At 37.7% G+C, this 19,332-nt stretch overlaps 3 protein-coding genes across 9 annotated transcripts; all 3 read right to left on the bottom strand.

The window, feature by feature from the left end:
* Window positions 1-811: 811 nt before the first annotated feature.
* On the bottom strand, window positions 812-5,523 carry LOC124214697 (glucose dehydrogenase [FAD, quinone]-like). 3 transcript variants are annotated; one of them, XM_069134502.1, is made up of 7 exons: window positions 5,502-5,523; window positions 3,435-3,647; window positions 3,167-3,286; window positions 2,531-3,087; window positions 1,958-2,420; window positions 1,430-1,800; window positions 812-1,209 (listed from the first exon to the last, which is right to left on the bottom strand). In XM_069134502.1, exons 2-7 carry the CDS (start codon window positions 3,640-3,642, stop codon window positions 1,123-1,125), a joined length of 1,806 nt encoding a protein of 601 aa, XP_068990603.1. In that variant the 5' UTR covers window positions 3,643-3,647; window positions 5,502-5,523; the 3' UTR covers window positions 812-1,122. The 3 variants fall into 3 exon arrangements, with proteins under 3 accessions (XP_068990603.1, XP_046473217.1, XP_046473225.1); XM_046617261.2 differs by lacking the exon at window positions 5,502-5,523 and adding an exon at window positions 4,938-5,164; XM_046617269.2 differs by lacking the exon at window positions 5,502-5,523 and adding an exon at window positions 3,934-4,136.
* Window positions 5,524-8,704: 3,181 nt separating this feature from the next.
* LOC124214709 (glucose dehydrogenase [FAD, quinone]-like) lies at window positions 8,705-13,528 on the bottom strand. Of its 2 annotated transcripts, none has more exons than XM_046617287.2 (7): window positions 13,386-13,528; window positions 11,328-11,540; window positions 11,060-11,179; window positions 10,424-10,980; window positions 9,851-10,313; window positions 9,323-9,693; window positions 8,705-9,102 (listed from the first exon to the last, which is right to left on the bottom strand). In XM_046617287.2, exons 2-7 carry the CDS (start codon window positions 11,533-11,535, stop codon window positions 9,016-9,018), a joined length of 1,806 nt encoding a protein of 601 aa, XP_046473243.1. In that variant the 5' UTR covers window positions 11,536-11,540; window positions 13,386-13,528; the 3' UTR covers window positions 8,705-9,015. The 2 variants fall into 2 exon arrangements, with proteins under 2 accessions (XP_046473243.1, XP_046473234.1); XM_046617278.2 differs by lacking the exon at window positions 13,386-13,528 and adding an exon at window positions 12,831-13,054.
* Window positions 13,529-14,005: 477 nt separating this feature from the next.
* Window positions 14,006-18,487, bottom strand: LOC138190661 (uncharacterized). Of its 4 annotated transcripts, XM_069134505.1 has the most exons (4): window positions 18,311-18,487; window positions 18,190-18,236; window positions 16,926-17,290; window positions 14,006-16,740 (listed from the first exon to the last, which is right to left on the bottom strand). In XM_069134505.1, exons 3-4 carry the CDS (start codon window positions 17,262-17,264, stop codon window positions 15,826-15,828), a joined length of 1,254 nt encoding a protein of 417 aa, XP_068990606.1. In that variant the 5' UTR covers window positions 17,265-17,290; window positions 18,190-18,236; window positions 18,311-18,487; the 3' UTR covers window positions 14,006-15,825. The 4 variants fall into 4 exon arrangements, with proteins under 4 accessions (XP_068990606.1, XP_068990605.1, XP_068990609.1 ...); XM_069134504.1 differs by having other exon boundaries at window positions 18,190-18,487; XM_069134508.1 differs by lacking the exon at window positions 18,190-18,236.
* Window positions 18,488-19,332: the final 845 nt, after the last annotated feature.

Below are 19,332 nucleotides of genomic sequence, written 5' to 3'. Positions count from 1 at the left end.
ATTTTCATATTCCATACGGGTAAAAAAGTCAGGGAATTGCTTATTGTGCTTTTACGTATACTACCTAAGATCGATTATTTTGTCAGGATTCAGTTAACCATCAGTACAATGCAAGTAACAAATTTTTTCACAGTTGAACGGTTTCTCATTATTTTAGTGTTCTTTTGAAATTCTATTGAGATTGTTACAGTGCTAAATTTTTATTAAATGTCTTCAACTTGGATCTTATAGGTGAATAAAGCTTTATTGCTGGAATAAATTACGTATAATTGTCTTCACGGTGACTGTCTTAATTACAGTCATTGGCGGATCCGAATTTGGAACTATAAACATTTATAGAGCATTTACGGAGTCATAAACGATTTATTAACTCGATTTGATCCGAAGACTCGCCAAGTTTGTAACAATTACTCCAAAATTTGCATTAAAATCCGTGTTACGTGAGGGTTGGAATGAACGACCTGTGGTTATAATTGATTTATTAATAAATCAGAAATGCTTCCACGTAACAACAATAAATAGGAATGAAAAAGGAGAGTTTACGATAAGACGTAGTAAATGGGATCGTGTTGTTATAATCCTATACAGGGCAGTGAGAGTTGTTCAAATAGTTGAGGTGAAATTACTAATAATTTGACCTACATACACGAATGGAATTTACTTACGCGTATTGTATCGAAAACTTGGTTATTAATGAACAGGGTTTTAGCAAAGTTTACCTTTAGGCTATGCATTTAGTAATCTAGGAAATCGTTTATCCTGAAGATAAATTTCTAGAGGGAAAGACCATGTCATGCCAAGAGGTAAAAAATGAAACGATTGTGTGTTGTCTATTAGATCGAATGTGCACTAGTAAGTTGAACAATATTATACATATATTATATTATACATATATTGCTAGACCACTTGGAGCGTTAACATTTTCGAAAGCGATCAAAACACGATGTCGCGTCTCACAATTTACTCCATTAATCATCCCTTCACCTGAAATATAGCTAATGACTTCCAGGCAGCGATGATCAGCGAAACTCTGCTGTGGTATGTTTTGTACACATTTCAAGACCCCATGAAAACGACGAGACGTTAATTTTCTTCTCTTCTCCATCCCCATTAAAAAATCCCTTAATGTCCGCCCCAATATGTCTTTATAAAGTGGGCTGCTCGCTCCCCAATCATCATGGTCGCAGCTGCAGTGTTAGCAGATATCACCTGTAGATGAAGTAGTCGGGTGAGTAATGTCGCACAAAGTGCTCACCGTGTATCTCCAAATGCCGTTGTACAATTAGCCAAAAATATTTTCAGACATTCCATGACTTGCGTGCACTTGTATGGTATCACAGTGCACTTCGTGTTCTAATCCACGGTCGCAGATGATTTTAGGTACGGGTATGAAATAAGAAGAACGAATAAATGTTTACGCGATACTGACCTGAGGCATTATAGAAGCATCAGCAATGCGAAGTCCCTTTATTCCGTAGACTCGTAACTGGGGATCGACAACTGCCATGGGATCGGAGGGAGGACCCATTTTGCAAGAACCGACGTTGTGAGATTGGGGGAGCATATTCTGATGAACGGCACATTCCCAATACTCATCGCTGGGAAACAGATGATCGGAGCACGCCTCTAAAGGCGTATTGGACAGAGTTAAGTTGTGGGCTTTCAATGCCTTCGTCTCGGCCAAGGCTAGTATGAAATTTATGCCTCGAACTAGGCCGGCGACATCGTCAGAATTGTCCAGAAAGTTTCCCCAGATGACTGGATATTGAAAAGGGTTCTTTGACGCCAAACTGATTCTACCTGGAACACGATGTAGATTTCGACTTGAACGATAATAGATGTGCTAGGTGGATTCTAAGCCATGAAAATTTTTCCAAGTCCTCTTCCCAAGTCCATAAAAAATGCAGGACACTGTCTAAAATAAATTCAAGGGAATGAAATTTGTTAATCAAAGCACCTCTGCTCTTGGGATGTTCCCATCCTGACAAAAAGGCCACGACGCGTCGTCCGGTGCTCTGAAGAGCGCCAATCTCTCCTGGTGCGCAGGACGGGACATATCCTGCGCATTGGATCTGGGTATCGGGATAGTCAGGCATCGTCGCGGGAGACGAAATCACACCCAGTACCTGATTCAGTCCAGTAGCCGACAAAGGACCAGTCTGAAAAGCGAGATACTCACTGGCCGCAGCCCAGTTATTGTCATAGATATCAGCTTCGTTGACCGTGAAGGTGACTTGGTAATATAAGTGGTCGTGATAATTCTCTCCAACGCCAGGCAGATTCTTCACCACTTCGACCCCCATGGACTTGAGGTGATTTTGAGGTCCAACACCGGAGAGAAGCAAAACATGCGGTGATTTGATACTGCCGGCGGAGAGAATCACTTCCCGCGATGTATGAACCGTCTTGAACTCGCCATTCTGGAAAACAATACTTTACTGACTTGATCGAGCTAAAGTGTTGAGAATGATTTATGCATTGTCAATAGGATGCATTATTATAGCTCTTTTGATCGAGGCAGCACCACAACCTGGTAGTACTCGACGCCGACTGCTGCTCCATTTTCAATTATGATTCTGGTGCAGGTGGAGTTCAAGGACACGTGGAGGTTCCTACGGTGTCTGGCCGGCCATAGATAAGCCCTGGCACTGCTGCGTCTGACTCCGTGTTTGTTCGTGGTTTGGACTATACTGAAACCAGTGAGGTCATCCCCATTCAAATCGTGACTGACGCCAAAGCCTGCTTCTTTAGCCGCAGCGAGGACCGAATATGTGATGGGAGGTTGATACGGAAACCTTCCAACCGTGAGCGGTCCCCCCGTGGCGTGCCAAAATCTTCCCACTCTGTGTATTTCACTGTTGTTCTCTGCTTTTAGAAAGAATGGTTTAACTTCGTTCCATGACCAACCCTCGTTGCCAAGAGCAGCCCAGTTGTTGTAGTCCGTAGGGTTTCCTCGCAGATACACCATACCATTGTGCACCGTATTTCCGCCAAGAGCTTTCGCGGATGAAAAAGAGCACGAACCATTCGTGGAAAGACAGGCGTGGCTCTCGTTCGTCGTCTGGTAGCCCCAGCTGATGAGATCGTCTTTAAGGAATCAGGAGTTTGACAAACTTCAGGAATTCAATTTACTCACAGGGTTTTCGAATACTTTAGATACACTCACCATTGAAGAAACTAGGGATTTCCGCAGCTGTAGGCTCGTCAGGACCAGCCTCGATTAGTAAAACTTTCCAATTTGAAATTTCACTAAGTCTTGAAGCCACTACGGAACCGGCAGCACCACCTGACGCAACGAGAGTAAAAATCTTGTGTTTTAATTACTTTACTATTCACGGATGCAAGAATAATTCCAGGCTAATCCACTGGAAATGTTACATCGTTCCTTTAGGCAAAAAGGATCTTCCAAATTTCATTGTTTATGTTACACTTACCACCAATTACGACGAAGTCGTACTCAGGATCCGGTCTTTCGATCGGCTTTATGCGCTCGCATATCCCAGATATTTTATTTTTATCGCGTACGAATGTGTTTAGAAGTGACATGAACAAAACGAAGGAAGATCCGCTACAAATATCTGCCAAGCTCGGCCCCAAGAAGTCAGCATTGCAGGTGGATCTCGAAGTAAAGTTGTACGCCATTTTATCTAAAAAGGAAACAGAATACAAGGGAACGCCAATCTTTGGGTGGAATTTTCATTTCAGTTCACGAATGCCAATAAATATAGCAAAGATGCAACTGCAATGTACTGAAGTCTGTTTTTGATATTCATTTTTCTAAAGTGTACAATAATAGCAAAAATTCAATAATGTATTATTGGAATTGCTTATCCATCTCTTAGAAGGCTAAATATTCTATTTCACAAGCAGTTTTTTCATTACAGAAAACTGCAGTATCAAAAATTCCTATACTCTTATATAAATTTCTCCTACCTATTGACCAATGGCTTCTACCTTAAGTACGATTCTTGAAAATTCATAAATTGTTGATTTTCCGGGTGATACAGTATATTCACAGTATTGTATAAATTGCTAAATGTAATATTCCAAAAATATTAAAGTGTTGTCCACCGGAGGTCAGATTGTGTATCCATGTTGAAAGATGAATATATATGAATGAAATGATAATATTACTCCATAAACACAGTATTTCTGTTCGACAACATGGAACAGGTGTTTTTCATCCTAGATTGATAACACGGAGAATAATAAAAAGTATTCATACACATGTGTTGTAATGTGAATATATTTTTCCAACTCAAGAAGACTACTAAAAGATTGCAGCAATATTTTTGCGCTTTTGTAAGTGTAATTTCAATATTACGATACTGTAGCAATGTTTGAGCAGTATCGATTGATGTTTACAGGGATTCGTTTCAACTGAAAAATATTTATCTTGGTCAAATATCAAACTGTTGCAAAATTTATACCGTTATTTTCTATTTGAATATACGTTTGAAATACTCAACTAAATGGGGAACTGATTGACTAAATTAATAATAATTATATTAAAAAAATATACGGAAATAAGTTTGAGCTAATGATTTAGAACGAAGAAATTTGGATCTTGGTGAATAATTTCAAATAAAAAAACTGAGACATAATTATTTAGGAGAAAGGAATCTGCATTATCAACCCCTAATTTTACAAAATCAACGAACAGCGTAAGCAACCAAAAATACGAAGGATCGATATAAACATCGGTCATTCAGAGTATTATAATGACAATGAAAACGAAGCTTTTCGCAACGACTGACAGCGACTCAAAGCTACAAAAGACACTCGATCCAGTTACAAAAGAACTCACGATATTTGTCACTGGCCTCAAAGCACTTCAACGCTACAGAATTTTAAGATTCTCGCTACAAGGGATTGCCGAAAAGACTCCCACTTAATGAGCAACGTCGTAGTTTAACGTAAGGAGCCAAAAGCCTTACCTGAACGCAACGGAACGCAGGGCACTGACTCTACTTTTAACTTACAATTAGCTGACTTAAATTAGCAAAACATTAGTGAACGATAGTAAAAACTGTGGTACGATAATCTAGGAAATGAACCAACTAGACGGACCCGGACGGGAGAATCTAACTAACACAGAATAAAATTCGGGAGACGTCTGATGTGTTCAGAAGTTGAGCGTAGAAGGAAGAAAAAAACGCTCGTTGTTAGTTTTGTAACCTCTGCTGTTGACCATTTCGTGTTACCCCATCGAGTGTCGTGCGTCGATAGACCAACACGTACGTTTACTTGATTGGCAGTTAAGTCCTCGGACTTAAACACGTCGAGAAAAGAAGTGTACATAAAAAAAAAGATCATCGTAATGTAATTTTGGTTCCCAATCGAGATTGAGAGTCCTTGAAAGACGATTGTTTAAGTTTGTCCCTTTTTCTGGGATGACGTCTCTCAGTTATCCGTTATTGAATGACCTTGAAACGGGAAATGAAAACGCCACGTTACAGTACATACAATTATACCTTATATATATTATATATTTATTTTACCTTATGTGATAAGACGTTAATTTTTTTCTTCATTTTCTTCCTTATTCAAACATCCTTCGATACTCGTTAATCCCAATACGTCTCGATGAAACCGGCTGCTCACTTGCCAGTCGTAATTGTCGCAGCTCCTGTGTTGGCAGATGCTACGTATGAATAAAGTAGTCGGATTAGTGATAATGCTATCAGAAATATTTTTTCTCACAATACGGAAATGGTCTATCCTGAACTTAATAATTTTTTACGCTGAAGGCTGCATTCCAATAAAGTTAGATGTAATAGAAATTTTTGTCATCTTCTGAGGGAGTGTTTCAAATATTCAGCATAATTTGTTATCCATTGCTTCCATTGAACGCGTATTAAAAATAAATTAGATTTTCATTTACTTCTGTCCGCAGAGTGAGTAACAAAGAAGCAGTTCGTATGTACATACTATGAAGTCTTCTTCCAAAATATCGCTGCTCGTAAATGTTTGTTCAGCCTTTCAGCAGTTGCCCTAGCAATAAACATTATCCTTCTTGGCAAGTATGTGACAATATTTTTTTTCACAGTCCGTCTTCAGAGTCATTTGTTTTGGCCATTCTTTCAGCCACCCTATAAATTGTTTATACCTGTTGATAAGTATATGGCTTCTTGAGTTAGATCATTGCAGATTTGTTGTACATTTTTTGCTGACATGTTAACAAAATATTCTATCTCTGTAATAAGTTCTGAAAGACTAATCGTGTGATTTGCATATGATGAGTTGAATTCTATTTAGCCCTATTTTAAAATTCTGTTGTCAAAGAAAATAACAACTACATATTTACTTTTCACCACCAAATTGCACTACTTTACAGTATATGATACAACTAATAATAAAACTAGCAACCCAAAACTTCTTTGAACGAGTCTCTGACTCGGTTCGCAATCAAGTCACTATCCAAGAATGGTGAGAGACGTACAAACAGTAACACCGACCAATATACCAATATTTTCCATCCAATTACTGCTAGACAAATTTTTCCAAAATAAGGTTACCAGGCTGTTTGTTTTGTGGATTATTTAAAAAAAATTCATATCTGTAATAAATATTCTGTCATATTGTGTGTGTAACGTTTCCGCACGATAATCTAAATGTTTTGATTGATTGGTATAAAAAATATTATAATTTTAACTTCTTAGATATAGCAAAAATATTCTGCGTTCTGCGTAAACACAGTTGCACGGCAACTCGAAACGCAATACTGTTTCTCAAACGATAGCCAATGAAGACAATGATGACACATGTGCGCCAAGCACCGACTTTTAAAATTTTTGTCCTGTCTCACTCGTTTAGCCATAATTATTCTTGAATGAATACATTCAGTATTTAATTTTAAATCATGAAGAATCCATAGAAATTCTACTAAATCTAGATCTTCTGCCAAAGAGATCACAGGTTTCGAGGATCGAGCTCTGAAATCGAAAAAATCTGTTTTTTTACGGTCAAAAACTTGGAATACTTTATACATATATAAAATCTCGAAGTCAAATTCACTCTGTCGAAATTTTATAAATATTCCTTTTTTTCACCCGGGAAATATCAAGGTAATTTTATAAATATGTTACACCAGCGTAAAACAGAATTGTTACAAAAACATTGAAAAATCTTACTTTATTGTACAGACATTATGACGTTTCTACAATATTACAAAAACCCGACTGAAATAATTACAGAAACGTGACCGTTACAGATGTAATATTTTTTTTTAAGAAAAAAAATAAATAAATTATCACACGAATGTGCTGTGCGGGCATATATAATTGTATTGTATGTGTTTTAACAGAATTTTTTTGATTACCATGAACCTTAAAGGTTTTGTTCAACTGTTTATCATATTCGATTTTCACCGACTCGCGGTTCGATGTTCGTCACTTATTATTTTACTGGAAGTGCTTCAAGGCACGTAAGAAATCTTAATTATCATTACTTGATTGCAAACTGGATAATAAAATTTCCCGTCATCTATCATTAAAAATATTTGATCAGAGTGGAAATACTTATATGTACTTGAATAATAATACAAATTAGTAACAAAAGGGTATGCAATTTTCCATGCTTATTGTCTAAAAACATGCTACATGTACAAAGATAAGGAAACGGAAATTCGCTGAGTACGTAACGTTTATAATTTTGAAAGTCCTCTGTTTGAATATTTTTACAGAAATATCTTTTTCTTAATATCACAATATAGCATTATCTTAAAGAAAGGAGCGCAAAGAAACATAAAAAATAGTACAAATACTACCTATAATCTGTACTGTATCATATAATTAAACAGATGCATACCTGCCAACTGTCAATATTATTTGTCGACTGAAATTCAAATAAAAGCATTAACGATAGTATTTAAAAAAAACAGTAGAAAAAAATATCGATAACGGATAAAAAAAATATCATTGATATAAACTCAGGTACCTATCAAAGTATCTAAATACTTTTTTCCATATATTCTATGCGATTCTGCAGCAATTTGGCCAAGCACCCGATTCTGATACTTTGATCGGTACACTCAGAGTTAGATTTACAATTAAATATCATAAAAGGAGATTTGGCGCTAATGGATACTGTGTACGAGCAAGACAAAAGTTTTACAGTTTCTTTAAAAGTTGAATCAGAGTCTGTTAGAGTATTGCGTATCTCATCATACAGCTGTTTTTCTACGCTTTGCAAAGTGTCGTTCATTCTTTTTATTGCCTTTTTTCCTTCTGCATAAGTTAAAAGTTCGTTAGATTCATCTACATACAGACTTGAAGCTTTGTTATCGACACAGCAAGATAAATAGTCGAGGGACTTACATTTAGTTTTCATGGGAACACTTTTCTGCAGAGAAGCATTTTCGAAATTTATCAGGTTCGTATTCACGTCTAAATTGTAACAACTTTCTCTACTTTTCTCACAATCAGATATCTGATGATTGTTGAAAATTACAGTTTTTAACGTAGAAGAACTACCGTTAAGGATAGGTAATTTACTGGAAAGTTTGGCATTGCCAAGAAGCGGTTCAGATAATGTGGAACTTTGTTTTCGCCTACTAAATACACCAATTGGTTTTGACGAATACGGTACTTTCAAATCTCTGGAGAAACAATAGATTTCACGGCTGTCTGCTGATTCTGTCAATCGTTTATCCTGAAGATAAATTTCTAGAGGGAAAGACCATGTCATGCCAAGAGGTAAAAAATGAAACGATTGTGTGTTGTCTATTAGATCGAATGTGCACTAGTAAGTTGAACAATATTATACATATATTATATTATACATATATTGCTAGACCACTTGGAGCGTTAACATTTTCGAAAGCGATCAAAACACGATGTCGCGTCTCACAATTTACTCCATTAATCATCCCTTCACCTGAAATATAGCTAATGACTTCCAGGCAGCGATGATCAGCGAAACTCTGCTGTGGTATGTTTTGTACACATTTCAAGACCCCATGAAAACGACGAGACGTTAATTTTCTTCTCTTCTCCATCCCCATTAAAAAATCCCTTAATGTCCGCCCCAATATGTCTTTATAAAGTGGGCTGCTCGCTCCCCAATCATCATGGTCGCAGCTGCAGTGTTAGCAGATATCACCTGTAGATGAAGTAGTCGGGTGAGTAATGTCGCACAAAGTGCTCACCGTGTATCTCCAAATGCCGTTGTACAATTAGCCAAAAATATTTTCAGACATTCCATGACTTGCGTGCACTTGTATGGTATCACAGTGCACTTCGTGTTCTAATCCACGGTCGCAGATGATTTTAGGTACGGGTATGAAATAAGAAGAACGAATAAATGTTTACGCGATACTGACCTGAGGCATTATAGAAGCATCAGCAATGCGAAGTCCCTTTATTCCGTAGACTCGTAACTGGGGATCGACAACTGCCATGGGATCGGAGGGAGGACCCATTTTGCAAGAACCGACGTTGTGAGATTGGGGGAGCATATTCTGATGAACGGCACATTCCCAATACTCATCGCTGGGAAACAGATGATCGGAGCACGCCTCTAAAGGCGTATTGGACAGAGTTAAGTTGTGGGCTTTCAATGCCTTCGTCTCGGCCAAGGCTAGTATGAAATTTATGCCTCGAACTAGGCCGGCGACATCGTCAGAATTGTCCAGAAAGTTTCCCCAGATGACTGGATATTGAAAAGGGTTCTTTGACGCCAAACTGATTCTACCTGGAACACGATGTAGATTTCGACTTGAACGATAATAGATATGCTAGGTGGATTCTAAGCCATGAAAATTTTTCCAAGTCCTCTTCCCAAGTCCATAAAAAATGCAGGACACTGTCTAAAATAAATTCAAGGGAATGAAATTTGTTAATCAAAGCACCTCTGCTCTTGGGATGTTCCCATCCTGACCAAAAGGTCACGGTGCGTCGTCCGGTGCTCTGAAGAGCGCCAATCTCTCCTGGTGCGCAGGTCGGGAGATATCCTCCGCATTGGATCTGGGTATCGGGATAGTCAGGCATCGTCGCGGGAGACGAAATCACACCCAGTACCTGATTCAGTCCAGTAGCCGACAAAGGACCAGTCTGAAAAGCGAGATACTCACTGGCCGCAGCCCAGTTATTGTCATAGATATCAGCTTCGTTGACCGTGAAGGTGACTTGGTAATATAAGTGGTCGTGATAATTCTCTCCAACGCCAGGCAGATTCTTCACCACTTCGACCCCCATGGACTTGAGGTGATTTTGAGGTCCAACACCGGAGAGAAGCAAAACATGCGGTGATTTGATACTGCCGGCGGAGAGAATCACTTCCCGCGATGTATGAACCGTCTTGAACTCGCCATTCTGGAAAACAATACTTTACTGACTTGATCGAGCTAAAGTGTTGAGAATGATTTATGCATTGTCAATAGGATGCATTATTATAGCTCTTTTGATCGAGGCAGCACCACAACCTGGTAGTACTCGACGCCGACTGCTGCTCCATTTTCAATTATGATTCTGGTGCAGGTGGAGTTCAAGGACACGTGGAGGTTCCTACGGTGTCTGGCCGGCCATAGATAAGCCCTGGCACTGCTGCGTCTGACTCCGTGTTTGTTCGTGGTTTGGACTATACTGAAACCAGTGAGGTCATCCCCATTTAAATCGTGACTGACGCCAAAGCCTGCTTCTTTAGCCGCAGCGAGGATCGAATATGTGATGGGAGGTTGATACGGAAACCTTCCAACCGTGAGCGGTCCTCCCGTGGCGTGCCAAAATCTTCCCACTCTGTGTATTTCACTGTTGTTCTCTGCTTTCAGAAAGAATGGTTTAACTTCGTTCCATGACCAACCCTCGTTGCCAAGAGCAGCCCAGTTGTTGTAGTCCGTAGGGTTTCCTCGCAGATACACCATAGCGTTGTGCACCGTGTTTCCGCCAAGAGTTTTCACGGATGAATAAGAGCACGAACCATTCGTGGAAAGACAGGCGTGGCTCTCGTTCGTCGTCTGGTAGCCCCAGCTGATGAGATCGTCTTTAAGGAATCAGAAGTTTGACAAACTTCTGGAATTCAATTTACTCACAGGGTTTTCGAATACTTTAGATACACTCACCAATGAAGAAACTAGGGATTTCCGCAGCTGTAGGCTCGTCAGGACCAGCCTCGATTAGTAAAACTTTCCACTTTGAAATTTCACTAAGTCTTGAAGCCACTACGGAACCGGCAGCACCACCTGACACAATGACAGTAAAGATCTTGTGTTTTAATTACTTTACTATTCACAGATGCAAGAATAATTCCAGGCTAATCCACTGGAAATGTTACATTGTTCCTGTAGGCAAAAAGGATCTTCCATATTTCATTGTTTATGTTACACTTACCACCAATTACGACAAAGTCGTACTCAGGATCGGGTCGTTCGATCGGCTTTATGCGCTCGCATATCCCAGATATTTTATTTTTATCACGTACGAATGTGTTTAGAAGTGACATGAACAAAACGAAGGAAGATCCGCTACAAATATCTGCCAAGCTCGGCCCCAAGAAGTCAGCATTGCAGGTGGATCTCGAAGTAAAGTTGTACGCCATTTTATCTAAAAAGGAAACAGAATACAAGGGAACGCCAATCTTTGGGTGGAATTTTCATTTCAGTTCACGAATGCCAATAAATATAGCAATGGTGCAACTGCAATGTACTGAAGTCTGTTTTTGATATTCATTTTTCTAAAGTGTACAAAAATAGTAAAAATTCAATAATGTATTATTGGAATTGCTTCTCCATCTCTTAGAAGGCTAAATATTCTATTTCACAAGCAGTTTTTTCATTACAGAAAACTGCAGTATCAAAAATTTCTATACTCCTATATAAATTTCTCCTACCTATTGACCAATGGCTTCTACCTTAAGTACGATTCTTGACAATTCATAAATTGTTGATTTTCCGGGTGATACAGTATATTCACAGTATTGTATAAATTGCTAAATGTAATATTCCAAAAATATTAAAGTGTTGTCCACCGGAGGTCAGATTGTGTATCCATGTTGAAAGATGAATATATATGAATGAAATTATAATATTACTCCATAAACACAGTATTTCTGTTCGACGACATGGAACAGGTGTTTTTCATCCTAGATTGATAACACGTAGAATAATAAAAAGTATTCATTCACATGTGTTGTGATGTGAATATATTTTTCTAACTCAAGAAGACTACTAAAAGATTGCAGCAATATTTTTGCGCTTTTGTAAGTGTAATTTCAATATTACGATACTGTAGCAATGTTTGAGCAGTATTGATTGATGTTTACAGGGATTCGTTTCAACTGAAAAATATTTATCTTGGCCAAATATCAAACTGTTGCAAAATTTATACCGTTATTTTCTATTTGAATATACGGTTGAAATACTCAACTAAATGGGGAACTGATTGACTAAATTAATAATAATTATATTAAAAAAATATACGGGAATAAGTTTGAGCTAATGTTTTAGAACGAAGAAATTTGGATCTTGGTGAATAATTTCAAATAAAAAAACTGAGACATAATTATTTAGGAGAAAGGAATCTGCATTATCGACCCCTAATTTTACAAAATCAACGAACAGCGTAAGCAACCAAAAATACGAAGGATCGATATAAACATCGGTCATTCAGAGTATTATAATGACAATGAAAACGAAGCTTTTCGCAACGACTGACAGCGACTCAAAGCTACAAAAGACACTCGATCCAGTTACAAAAGAACTCACGATATTTGTCACTGGCCTCAAAGCACTTCAACGCTACAGAATTTTAAGATTCTCGCTACAAGGGATTGCCGAAAAGACTCCCACTTAATGAGCAACGTCGTAGTTTAACGTAAGAAGCCAAAAGCCTTACCTGAACGCAACGGAACGCAGGGCACTGACTCTACTTTTAACTTACAATTAGCTGACTTAAATTAGCAAAACATTAGTGAACGATAGTAAAAACTGTGGTACGATAATCTAGGAAATGAACCAACTAGACGGACCCGGACGGGAGAATCTAACTAACACAGAATAAAATTCGGGAGACGTCTGATGTGTTCAGAAGTTGAGCGTAGAAGGAAGAAAAAAATGCTCGTTGTTAGTTTTGTAGCCTCTGCTGTTGACCATTTCGTGTTAGTCTATCGAGTGTCGTACGTCGATCATACATTTACTTGATTGGCAGTTAAGTCCTCGGACTTAAACACGTCGAGAAAAGAAGTGTACATAAAAAAAAAGATCATCGTAATGTAATTTTGCTTCCCAATCGAGTTTGAGAGTCCTCGAAAGACGATTGTTTAAGTTTGTCCCTTTTTCTGGGATGACGTCTCTCAGTTATCCGTTATTGAATGACCTTGAAACGGGAAATGAAAACGCCACGTTACAGTACATACAATTATACCTTATATATATTATATATTTATTTTACCTTATGTGATAAGACGTTAATTTTTTTCTTCATTTTCTTCCTTATTTAAACATCCTTTTATACTCGTTAATCCCAATACATCTCGATGAAGCCGGCTGCTCACTTGCCAGTCGTAATTGTCGCAGCTCCTGTGTTGGCAGATGCTACGTATGAATAAAGTAGTCGGATTAGTGATAATGCTATCAGAAATATTTTTTCTCACAATACGGAAATGGTCTATCCTGAACTTAATAATTTTTTACGCTGAAGGCTGCATTCCAATAAAGTTAGATGTAATAGAAATTTTTGTCGTCTTCTCAGGGAGTGTTTCAAATATTCAGCATAATTTGTTATCCATTGCTTGCATTGAACGCGTATTAAAAATAAATTAGATTTTCATTTACTTCTGTTCGCAGAGTGAGTAACAAAGAAGCAGTTCGTATGTACATACTATGAAGTCTTCTTCCAAAATATCGCTGCTCGTAAATGTTTGTTCAGCCTTTCAGCAGCTGCCCTAGCAATAAACATTATCCTTCTTGGCAAGTATGTAACAATATTTTTTTTCACAGTCCGTCTTCAGAGTCATTTGTTTTGGCCATTCTTTCAGCCACCCTATAAATTGTTCATACCTGTTCATAAGTATATGGCTTCTCGAGTTAGATCATTGCAGATTTGTTGTACATTTTTTGCTGACATGTTAACAAAATATTCTATCTCTGTAATAAGTTCTGAAAGACTAATCGTGTGATTTGCATATGATGAATTGAATTCTATTCAGCCCTATTTTAAAATTCTGTTGTCAAAGAAAATAACAACTACATATTTACTTTTCACCACCAAATTGCACTACTTCACAGTATATGATACAACTAATAATAAAACTAGCAACCCAAAACTTCTATGAACTAGTCTCTGGCTCGGTTCGCAATCAAGTCACTATCCAAGAATGTTGAGAGACGTACAAACAGTAACACCGACCAATATACCAATATTTTCCATCCAATTACTGCTAGACAAATTTTTCCAAAATAAGGTTACCAGGCTGTTTGTTTTGTGGATTATTTAAAAAAAATTCATATCTGTAATAAATATTCTGTCATATTGTGTGTGTAACGTTTCCGTACGATAATCTAAATGTTTTGATTGATTGGTATAAAAAATATTATAATTTTAACTTCTTCGATATAGCAAAAATATTCTACGTTCTGCGTAAACACAGTTGCACGGCAACTCGAAACGCAATACTGTTTCTCAAACGATAGCCAACGAAGACAATGATGACAAACGTGCGCCAAGCACCGACTTTTAAAATTTTTGTCCTGCCTCACTCGCTTAGCCATAATTATTCTTGAATGAATACATTCAGTATTTAATTTTAAATCATGAAGAATCCATAGAAATTCTACTAAATCTAGATCTTCTGCCAAAGGGATCACAGGTTTTGAGGTTTGAGCTCTGAAATCGAAAAAATCTGTTTTTTTACGGTCAAAAACTTGGAATACTTTATACATATATAAAATCTCGAAGTCAAATTCACTCTGTCGAAATTTTATAAATATTCCTTTTTTTCACCCGGGAAATATCAAGGTAATTTTATAAATATGTTACACCAGCGTAAAACAGAATTGTTACAAAAACATTGAAAAATCTTACTTTATTGTACAGACATTATGACGTTTCTACAATATTACAAAAACCCGACTGAAATAATTACAGAAACGTGACCGTTACAGATGTAATATTTTTTTTTAAGAAAAAAAATAAATAAATTATCACACGAATGTGCTGTGCGGGCATATATAATTGTATTGTATGTGTTTTAACAGAATTTTTTTGATTACCATGAACCTTAAAGGTTTTGTTCAACTGTTTATCATATTCGATTTTCACCGACTCGCGGTTCGATGTTCGTCACTTATTATTTTACTGGAAGTGCTTCAAGGCACGTAAGAAATCTTAATTATCATTACTTGATTGCAAACTGGATAATAAAATTTCCCGTCATCTATCATTAAAAATATTTGATCAGAGTGGAAATACTTATATGTACTTGAATAATAATACAAATTAGTAACAAAAGGGTATGCAATTTTCCATGCTTATTGTCTAAAAACATGCTACATGTACAAAGATAAGGAAACGGAAATTCGCTGAGTACGTAACGTTTATAATTTTGAAAGTCCTCTGTTTGAATATTTTTACAGAAATATCTTTTTCTTAATATCACAATATAGCATTATCTTAAAGAAAGGAGCGCAAAGAAACATAAAAAATAGTACAAATACTACCTATAATCTGTACTGTATCATATAATTAAACAGATGCATACCTGCCAACTGTCAATATTATTTGTCGACTGAAATTCAAATAAAAGCATTAACGATAGTATTTAAAAAAAACAGTAGAAAAAAATATCGATAACGGATAAAAAAAATATCATTGATATAAACTCAGGTACCTATCAAAGTATCTGAATACTTTTTTCCATATATTCTATGCGATTCTGCAGCAATTTGGCCAAGCACCCGATTCTGATACTTTGATCGGTACACTCAGAGTTAGATTTACAATCAAATATCATAAAAGGAGATTTGGCGCTAATGGATACTGTGTACAAGCAAGACAAAAGTTTTACAGTTTCTTTAAAAGTTGAATCAGAGTCTGTTAGAGTATTGCGTATCTCATCATACAGCTGTTTTTCTACGCTTTGCAAAGTGTCGTTCATTCTTTTTATTGCCTTTTTTCCTTCTGCATAAATTAAAAGTTCCTTAGATTTATCTACGTACAAACTTGAAGCTTCGTTATCGACACAGTAAGGTAAATAGTCGAGGGACTTATATTTAGTTTTCATGGGAACACTTTTCTGCAGAGAAACATTTTCGAAATTTATCAGGTTCGTATTCACGTCTAAAGTGTAACAACTTTCTCTACTTTTCTCACAATCAGATATCTGATGATTGTTGGAAATTACAGTTTTTAACGTAGAAGAACTACCGTTAAGGATAGGTAATTTACTGGAAAGTTTGGCATTGCCAAGAAGCGGTTCAGATAATGTGGAACTTTGTTTTCGCCTACCAAATACACCAATTGGTTTTGACGAATCCGGTACTTTCAAATCTCTGGAGAAACAATAGATGTTTGCTGATTCTGTCAATTGTGAGGACTCAAAAATTTCGAAATACTGTTTTGCATCCATCAATTGTGCAATCATTTTTTCGCACGCCCTTAACTTGGCTTTTTTTTTTGTACTACCGTCGCCTTTGGTGTTAAATACATGAACTTGACACTTTATCGTAAAACTAGGAGCATGTGAAGGACCAGATGCTGATACATCTGTATACGTAGGTGTTGCCATTTGAAATTTGGCGCAAAGTATCTGCAACATAAATTCTTTAGCTATACACAATTTTCTATATAATTTATTGCAGACACAATTCAATTGGTTGGGAGGTTTTGCAAGAGAGCTTAGCCCGAACCTGAAATGATTATTATTAATCCATAAAGTTATTGCCTCAGAAATATGCCGATTTTGATATTAAATAAAAATCAAAATTCATTCACCTTTAATACATTGTGCAGTATACAATCTCTTAGATTCACAGTGCACGAAGTATTCTCAGAGTGAAAAAACTGCGATTGTACACTGTCAGACATCTCACTCTTCAAGTTACTCAAATAATTCTGCATAAAGATTTGAGCTGCGTTTTGTTTTGCTTCCTTCTTGGACAAGCCACAGCCCACGGCAGTTTTAATTTTACCATTGCGTACAGTTCGGCAACTAACACGGTACTTGAATTCGATTGATTGTGTTCCAACCTCGTTTGATATTAACTCGTACGTAGGCTTTTCGCCAATTTTGATCATAGCCTCATTCAGCTTGCTCAGTACCATAGTGCACATTTCTCATTTGCAAGATGTACTTGAGGCTGAAAACGTGATTAATACTCTATATTGTGGGTATGAAATGGTGTATTTAGTATCGATCGATACTTCCGACAAATATATAAAAGGATATTATTACAAAAGGAGTTATTTTTCAGACTAAAGTTATACTGCCAGGTGCAAGTCCAGCTTCCAATTGCCTCGGAAGCATGTTTATAACTGTGTAAGCACGCATATAATTCACCCAAATCAAGTTTCTCGAGAACTGATTTAGTTGCAGATTTTATTGATTAGGTACACATTAAGATCAGTGGTTAATTTCTTGTGAAGAAGATATTAACCAAATTGGGTAACAAATAATCTAGGTATTAAGCATTCGAATTTTGAATTTCGAACTGAGAAAACAAAAAAAAAAAAAAAATGAGAGCTGTCATGGGACAGCCGGTACGAACGAAGTTCCTCACGCTATATTACTGCTCATTGAATAAATTAAGAACGTTTAATTGAAGAATAATTAAATGAAAAATCAAATATATGAAGGAATGGTAATAAAATCGTACGAATGTGTTTTTGAAAGATATAAAAAGAAAGAGAGGCAAAGTATAGACGTACGCTGTGAGAGAGCGCGCTGCGGCCCAAAGTATAGTTGTACGCTGTAGGAGAGAGAAAGAGGGGCGAAGTATAGTCGTGCGCTGTGAGTGAGAGAGACCGCTGCTGCCGTCTCCCACCCCAAGCGCTGAGACAGAGAGAGAGAGCGCGCGCACACGCTGGAATAGAGAGAGAGAGAGAGAGAGGGAGATCGCGCGCACTATAGCAAACGAGCACTATAGCCAAAAAGTGTCGGTTTTTTGGTGTCGTTTTTTTCCGCCTAGCCCCTACGGTGAACGAGCGATAAGGAACTTCGTTCCAAAACTTCGTTCCAAAAAACACTCGTTCGGATTACCTGATAATATAACTCAATCGGTGTCGCCGCCGGTATCGCCGAATCACCTAATTGAATGAAGACACTACCAAAATTAAAACCACCGCAGTGATCTGTGCATCAAATCTTATTCTCAACTTACACTTCACAGCTGGCCACGCCTCCCAGAAAAGATTCGGCAGCCTACGCCTTTTTATAATTCGAGAACGCGTTCAGCAAGCCTTGGAATCCCCCGTCTAACTTCACACTAATTCAACCCATACCATGACATCTGTACATTAGGAGAGCCTAGAGTTAAGGAGGCCGAACGGCATAGGAGAACCATGATAAATTTGGACCCTGAAATCGACGAAAAAGATATATGATGGTTGTAGTTCGAAATTCGGCCACGAGCGCGCTAGTGTTGTCAGTGTCTGGAAACTCCTATGCTGGGAGCCACGATTATTCGTGTCGCTTAGCGAGTGCAAATTTCGTTTCTCGCGGCACCACCAGTTGTCGCTGCGGTCTAGTTACCAGTTAACAATAACCTCATAAATACGATGAGTGAGCGTGAGTGAGCGAATACCCATATACATTTATGTGAAACCACGGTCTTGTCTGGACCCCCCCTCGGCCCTCCTCCACTGTTGATAAGATCGCAACGAACCTAGTGGCGACTAGTGAACACAAAAATTGCTTCAATAAGCGACATACCCCCAATGGAGTTTCCAGACCTATATATAAGACCGTGGTATAGGAGGTATAAGATATGAAATTCCATGAAGTGAGGAGTATTCGTTATCGACGCCCAGTCATTGCTGAAATAATAATACTTATATCCTATACTAACGACAGCAGCGCCACCACAGCCTATATATCTTTTTCATCGCTTTCAGGGTCCACATCCATAGTACAGCGTTCGGGCTCCTTAACTCGAAGCTCCATGCAAGAGCGAATAAAGTAATACCACGAATGAAAATTAGCGCTTGTCGCTCACGGAACATGAATGTTTATATAGATTCGAGTCGCAAAGACGTTTTCATACCACTGGAATACTACCATCCTTTGACATAGAATACGTTTCTCAGAACTAATTTCCGATGGTAATATGAGAGTGTCGGTAAGCGTCGCGAAGGCAGTGGATAATGCAGAGAACATCTACCATTGCTTTGGGTATTGCAAAGA

The sequence above is a fragment of the Neodiprion pinetum genome, chromosome 1 (genome assembly GCF_021155775.2).
Source record: "Neodiprion pinetum isolate iyNeoPine1 chromosome 1, iyNeoPine1.2, whole genome shotgun sequence".
Lineage (NCBI taxonomy): Eukaryota > Metazoa > Arthropoda > Insecta > Hymenoptera > Diprionidae > Neodiprion > Neodiprion pinetum.
Note: the sequence above shows the minus strand (reverse complement) of the source record. Positions and strands in the feature narration are given on the sequence as shown.